This window comes from Gadus macrocephalus, chromosome 16, assembly GCF_031168955.1.
Source record: "Gadus macrocephalus chromosome 16, ASM3116895v1".
Lineage (NCBI taxonomy): Eukaryota > Metazoa > Chordata > Actinopteri > Gadiformes > Gadidae > Gadus > Gadus macrocephalus.
Window position 1 is genome coordinate 11,920,712 of NC_082397.1, and position 7,688 is coordinate 11,928,399.

A 7,688-nucleotide genomic window follows, 5' to 3' on the forward strand; every position below is an offset into this window, starting at 1 on the left:
CAAAGTATACGTAAAAACAGGAATAGCCTTGTTGTTTGCCTTTGGCAGTGGGGCTCAAGGCAATTCATACTTTACAGACCTCTAATCATCAGTGTACAATGTAGAGCTTTAGTCACCAGTAGGATGAATTACAGAAATACCCTTGTAATTCCATTTCATGCATTTGATTAACCATATTTTGCTGTCGGTAAATGAAACCGAAACTTGAGAAGCAAGTTACTTGAAAAGGTTGGAACCATAAAATTACCAAAAAGATAAACCTCTTATTAACCACAGATCATCCAATCGACGCAATCCCTTATGCTGCAAGATTATTCAAGCCAGCGAAGAAAGAGATGTTGCAAAACGAGACGTTGCCAAACGTGCCATGTTGTATAGGCTTCCACATACGAGACCATGCCGTCTACAGCCACTTTAATAGGTAGCCTTGATGCCCTCATAGCCCAACAAACACCACAGCCACTGGCTTCATGAAAATGGCATTACGCAATTGTTTACATAGCACAACGACACATGCAAGGTGGTAGTACTCACCCTTTGCAGAGTTTAAAAGGGACATATCTTAGGTGTTTGCGTATGATTAATAAAGTGAGAAACTATCTGCTACAATTCAAATAAAATACAATTGGAGAAATGTACAACTGCTCCTTTACTTTGCCTGGGATAGTAAGCCTTTCCATAACCTTTATATGTTCTGGATGTCATCTGCTGAAACACGGTCTAACTTAGGATGGGCCTGTCCAAATGGACTCCTGCCACATGGCATGCTACACCTGCCTTGATATCCCCTGACCTACAGACCCCAGAACGGCAGGCTGCCGGATTGAGCACATTAGCAAAGGCTAAATGCTAATGCTAAACACAATGTTCAAATCAATCTACGTTTCCATCCAGTAGGCACAGAATCTTCCTTCCTTGTGCAAAATAAATGGTCTTTACATAAACATGTATTAAGTTTGTAAGAAAATTTACAAAAAAAAAAAAAAAAAAAAAAAAAAAAAAAAGTACAGATAAGACGAACTGAATCTGCTGACCACATCCGCATTCATAGAACTCCATTAATACACACAAAATATAAGGCTCCAGCTCACTCCATTTGTTCAAGAGAAAGACTGTTGAGCAACTAAACAGTATTTAGACATTGTCCACTTTCAGGCTACTGGTACTTGGTATGAAATCTGAGCTAGCCCTTTAGCTGCTGAAGAAACCCCACAACCCCCTCCAACAAACAACATGTATCATGTGAGCATGCACACACTGTTGATCGTGTGTATTGGGAAAAGGTGGAGAAAATGTTTTCCTACAATCCGTGCACATAATATAATTTGGTATGTTTTTCTCTAAATGAATGATGGAACCTTTTTCATATTAACCTTCTACCCATATGCATTATTGGAGCCGCCCAGCTGCGCTGTAATGTGTCCCAAGTAAAAAGCAGCGTCATCAGCTCCCATTGGAAAAGAGTTAGCTGCTGTAACCAAAGCTGCAACATTGCTGGTACCACTACTGTGACATTTAATCCCGGTGGTAAAGAACTTCAAGGAACACAACATTGACCATCTTATAGTGCTACGCCTCACTACTAAAACTCCTCTCTATAAGTAACCTGTCACAAACATTTAAAGGGCTGACTCTATCAACTAAATGCTGTCAAGTACAACTGCATATCCCTGGTTGAGGACCGAGTAAGGCTCCTGGAGGTCTGTGGAAAATGGGTGTGCGAAAGGTGTTTGATACATAGATATATCTGTAAAACAATAAAGACCAACAAGGAGACAGCACTCGAAATAAGGTGTCATCCAGGCAGACGGTGTGACTCACTTGCAAGTTTAGCCTGTAGTCCAGACGGCCCAGGTTTGGAGGTTTCAGTTTTAGAGGACCCGGGCAGGGACAGTTTGGGCTTTGGCAGATTGACTTTGGGGTTAAAGCGGGCTGCCCACTCAAATTTGGAAGATCCAGCAGCCTTCGCTTGCTCCTTGTCCCGAGTGCTGCGGCGAGGGGAGGGGCTAGAGGCTGAGCGAGATCGGCGGGCCTTGTTCTGGTCTTTGCCCTGTTTGACCCGGGCACCCTGTGGGGCGGCGCTATTGGTGCCGGCGGAGGAGGAGGAGGAAGATGTAGAGGCAGAAGAGGAGGAGTCCGTCACGGCGCTACACCCAGCTTTGGCTGAGGCTGCCGATTTTGACGCCAGCTTGGAGGGTTTTGCAGTTCTGCCCTCAATACTGTTGGGGAGGGACCCAGTGGTGCTACTCAAACCGGGGAGAGGGTCCGCTTTCTTCCGTTTCAGAGTCGGAGAGGCCCCGGCGGCCCCGCTTTTCTTGCCCTGCCCTCGACCTGAGGGCGCAGGTGGCTCCGGTGCAAGCGGTCTCTTCTTGGACTTTGCTGAGCTCTTCTTGGTCTCAAGTGTATTGTCTCTGCGTGGTGGCAGAGTTTTTGATTTTTTGGCAGGGGTGGGTACGTAGGTGCTGACGTGGTCTGGTGCCGAATTTCGCTTTAGCCCACGGGTGCTTTCACTCTTTGATTGGTGGCCTGGTCGCTCTTGTTGGGATGTCCCTGCAGCCTCTGGGTCGTCTGGCAGCACAAAGGAAGCCACGGATAGAGAAAGGCCGCTTCTGTAGGACAGTCAAATAAAGAAACGGTAAGGAACCATGTCAGGGGGGCAATCGTCAACCCATGTACTCAAGAGTACCATGCCTTATTCAGACTCATTCAGCAGATTGGTCAATAACATGTCATATTCATAATTAACTGAGCTGTGTGGTTTATGCAGTTAATTAAAAATAGATTATATTAAAATAAATGCACACCCTGCATACATACACACACATAGTGAGTGCCAAGTAGAGTAGAGGGGTACCTTCTTGAGCTGTGCCCTCTGGACTGGCCAGAGGCTGAGCTGGTCGTGGCTTTGGAAGCCTTAGAATTTGGTCTTCTACTATCAGGAGGGGAATTTGCTTTAAGTTTAACCTGCTCTGACTGCAACCTGTAAGGTTGAAATTGAAGAGCAAGAAGAGCATATGTGCTTAGAATCATGAATTTTTAGCAAACACATATACTCTAATTTATTCAGATTAGAGGAACATTTTAAAATGCAGATTGAGAGCAATTAAGCGTTTAGACATAAAAAATGCCATCTGTAGAACAGCAAAATAACAGTTTTTCAACAATTCCCATAATATTTCACTGAGATCCAAATAACCAACTATATTGGACGGTAAAAGATTATTCAGATTTACAAAACAATTTGAATTCAATCCATCGTTTGGAATGCGGTGTCAACATTTTTATAATTCCCCATATATGGACTTGCAAGAATTAATTCCCCTGTTGGGAAATGGACGGATGGGTTGTATACATAAAAAGCTATCATAATCATGACTTTCCCGCCGGCTTGAGATTATTACCCGGGAATTTTTATGTTAACTTGTTATGTGTACAGTAGGGGTGTAACGGTACACAAAAGTCACGGTTCGGTAAGTACCTCGGTTTTTAAGGTACGGTACGGTAAATAGTTAAGGGGAAAATTAAAAAAAACTGCTTGTTTCTCAACCCGTAAATAGAAGCAATGAAAACACCAATAAACTTGGTTATGGCATTTGCATTTCTGAATTCCCAGACAGGGGTGATGAAATAGTGTTGTGAGCTGGGTTTGCACAGTTCGTTTTTTTTTCACAGCAACGGTGATAGTAACACCTCGATGGTGCCTTTTCAAATGTGTGTGCATGTTAAAGTGCTGTACGTAGACACGGAGAGCCCTCTCCATAGCCGGAGAGCCTGTCGGAGACCCTCTCCATAGCTTACATGCGCATCCAATATTTTCTAACTATACGTCGACGCCATGGACCTATTGGTCGACGCAACGGAGACGGCAAGGGCTGTGATTGGTCCTCTAACAAAATCATTTCCTGATCACTTCTCCGGTTTGACTTTGCACCTTAATTACTTTGTTCATTGTTTACTTGCACCTTAAGGACCAAAAAAACACCAAATAAGATTTGAAAAAAATAAGATGTTTATTTACAACACTGCTTACATGGTTTTTAGTCAACATATAAGATAGATCGGGCGGCGAATTGCATTGCGTATCCGACATCCCGACGGAGAGCTGCTGAGCGGATTACGGAGTCGGAGTAGTATACTTTGGCTAAACTGTCCGGGTGGAACTCCGACTTCAAGTTTTAAATTCCGCATTGCAAAACAAGCCTTTATATTCGGCATATTAACACTATGTACACCACATTTACGAACCACGGTACACCTCTGTAACCTCACCCAAGTGCCTGTAGCATGACGGTTCGGTACAAATACGTGTACCGTTACACCCCTAGTGTACAGGGATTTTTCTAGTTCCAAGCTTTTGGCTCAAATTATTTGCATTTCCTGCCGTCAGGTGGCTTGGTAGATCGCTTTAATTTGCTCTGCCCTAATGCTGCTTGATGTCATGACCAGTCCAAATTTGCAATAATTTATGACTGAATGTATTGTTCTTTATGGTTTTTGAAAAGTGCCAATACATCTCTAATGACGAGGCATACTACAACACAGTTGTAAACTCTGACGAGATGCACAGGTACCACATAAGGGGAAAATAGGTACCACATACAGAAATTAAAATGAGGGCCAAATTTCAAACCATACAATATAGACTGTTAACATAATAATAATCTAAGGATATCTAAAAAAAATTTCTCCAAAGATAGTTGATTACAGAACTCCAGAACTCTCAAGCCCATGGGTCGGGTGGGGTTTAGGTGGCCCACTTATAAGGTCTGCTAAGCAGGAGGGTCACTCACCTTCCCGCGACTGTGTGGTCTAGTGGCTGGGCCGCAGCAGTGTTCCTCTGTGAACGACGCAGTGACCCCCCTGGATTGGAATTAGGCCGGTTGGACATTGGCACCTCTCTCCTGAAGGGACATACCCTTTCTAGACACTACCATTCACTGAAAAGAAGGGAAACAGAAACAATTTCAGCAAAATAACTGAGTGGATGATCAGATGATAAAAAAAACACAATAAAAGAATACTCTGCTGTAAAAATGCATTTACAACGTTTAAGGCAGTTGGATTATCAATAATATGCTTCAGATCAATAAAAGTGTCTAAGTGTTTCAATCAGTAGACTTTGAAATTGAAATACAGACTGACAATTCTAGGATTAAAGACAGAATGAAATAAATGTGAATGCATTATTATAGACTGTGATGAAGCCAGTTGATTATTGTCCATAAAGGGGGGGGGGGGGGGGTGAGGTAGTTGTGCTACTACTAGTACAAAGAAAATTAAATAATGATTAAGCAAGCTAAATAATTTAAATATTGACACAAAGGTAGATTGAAGCAGTATCAAAAAGGAACTGTCAGGAAAAAACACCTCACCAACATAATTCCAACAAAATAATAACTTAAGCACACAAAATTAAATACTAACGCATTATAGTAATCATTTTCTAACTTTTATAACCAAAATTTCCATAACCAATTAAAATTCTGACCACATTTTGCAGAAATTGTTTGATCAAACAATATGTACTGTATCCTGTGAATTCATGCTTTACTGCTACATGCATCTTTGTGAATGACAGTTAAGACTTAAAATCATTATAACATTGATCATAAAAATACGCCACATTTGGCAAGCACACAGGGCCATTTTAGGCCTGTACTGACAGTGCATCCTCGTCTTTGTTTATTCCTTCATTATATTAACTGATCTATTCCACGCGGCCATAACATTACGTTTTACGTAACAAAGCGGATTATCCGTTTAGTAAAAGAGAAATATCACACAGCTTCAACATTGAAATAACAATACTGCAATAAACACTTTAATATCATGATTTACAGAGGCCTACATTTCTGACGTAGTATGCTAGCAATACCGGCTAGCATGAGTAGCGACTAAAAACCTAATCCCATACATTTTGACAGTGACAAAATCCCATCGGGATAAATAAAAAAAACACAGAACCTACACAGATAAACGCGTGGTTATTGTATGAATGATATTCGAATGTTAATACATTGTAAACTAGTAAACAAAACCAATCCCTACAATGAAGTTACGTTGGCTAACTTGGCAGTGGAGACACGAAAATGCGTAGTTGGCAAATAAGTGTCAACATATTAAGCAAAACAATAATCTAAATCCATCATTAAATCTACATTCAATAACCTATATGTGTCGCACGATACCTACACTACTTCTCAAGTAGATTTGACGTCAATGGCTACGAGGTCCCCTTATGTGGTAAGATACCATTGCGATCACCTGAGATTCCCCATCGAAAATGGCAGCAGCGGTCTGACTGTCTTCGCACCAGCCGTTCACTGATCATGCGAACGTTTGCTAACCTGGCAAGCTAGCTGTCCGGAAACCATCAACCACTGAAATAGATGCGTTACAGTGGACCACGATACAATAATAACGTGACACGAGGGGATTAATATAACTCGAAGTTAAATGAGCTCCATAGTTGTTTTGTCACCCGGGATATCTACCACTGCTGGTCGGGCTGGTAGCTGACAGGCCCAGAACGAATCTTAGCAACTGTCAACGTAAATACAACAGGGTATGTGGTTACCACTAGCTACAAACATCACGCATGTTTGCTTTAGCTTAATCGCGTAACTGCTAACCTTCGCTCGCAGCTGTTTTATCCAACCTTTAACAAATGCTAACCGAGTAGCAATAATAAGAATATCACGAGCACGTATTGATGACGTTAAATACCACGGCACTTGTCTAACCAGAACCAGTCAGGTAATTTAAATAAGGGGTATCTAAAGGGAATAACATCGAATAAAAACGCGAGCTATCGAACTGTTAGCTTTAATTAGAACGCTAATTTTAACTTAGCCAGTTAAGCTAACTAGTCAGCGGATCTTTGTCCCATGTCCATACTTCAGATTGTTGACGTTACAGCTCATACGTAAAAGGCGAAATGATAGCAAACTACACAAATGTTTCGTTTCCTTTTATTATTGTACAAATATATCGTGACTATGAATTTGAACCCAGTAAATAACCGATTATTTTACACCACGAGTCGTTAAAACGTCAAATTGAAGAAGAACCGTAGCAGCTTATTCTGGCATCCCAACTACTTAGCTTCGATGTGGCTAAAGCGTTTTAATGTTGCCAACTCGACACCAGACAGACACGATTCTTACAACATCCAAACGTACAACAGTCAAAAGCCACGATGTTAATCTTTGGTGAGCTATTCCGCAAACAATGATCTTAAAATTCTGTATTTTGCCTTTAGCTAACAATAATGTTAGCTGACAAAAAGAAATGGCCTCTGATATCTTTACCCTGGCTGAATCTCACAGATACACAAAAAAACATGAAATCAGGAACGGGAATCGAGGTATTTTCGCAACCCGAACTCTAAATTCCGCCATCGTACTGAAATATTATAAAACAATAAAGGTGGCAAGAAGTGTTGGCGTGAGTGTCACTACATTATAATACTTAAAGGGTTTTTTGTTACCTATTTGTTCCAGTGTTGTAGTTGTAACAGACAGTGCACCAGCTCCTCTTTCTCTCTAACCCAGCTAGTTTCACATCAGCTGAGGGGTTTGGAACTGCAATATACCTCCGCCCGATCCCTCCGCTAAAGCACTACTTTTACCATGAAATTTAAGATTTGTCCAATTGGATCGAGCTAGAATTCCGGTAGGCCACTTGAG

General features: G+C 41.6%; 1 protein-coding gene across 9 annotated transcripts in view; it reads right to left on the reverse strand.

The window, feature by feature from the left end:
• The window catches only part of trip12 (thyroid hormone receptor interactor 12), a 33,971-nt gene extending 26,321 nt beyond the window's left edge, over positions 1-7,650 (reverse strand). For 5 of the 9 annotated variants that reach the window (XM_060074346.1, XM_060074345.1, XM_060074344.1 and 2 more), the window contains exons 1-4: positions 7,490-7,650; positions 4,791-4,937; positions 2,855-2,980; positions 1,822-2,609 (exon numbers count right to left, since the gene is read on the reverse strand). In XM_060074346.1, coding sequence (XP_059930329.1) covers positions 1,822-2,609; positions 2,855-2,980; positions 4,791-4,888 — 1,012 coding nt within the window. In that variant the 5' untranslated portion in view covers positions 4,889-4,937; positions 7,490-7,650. Of the gene's footprint in view, positions 1-1,821; positions 2,610-2,854; positions 2,981-4,790; positions 4,938-6,192; positions 7,443-7,489 lie in introns of those variants that run through there. The other 4 variants (XM_060074349.1, XM_060074348.1, XM_060074347.1 and 1 more) reach the window with 2 other exon arrangements.
• Positions 7,651-7,688: the final 38 nt, after the last annotated feature.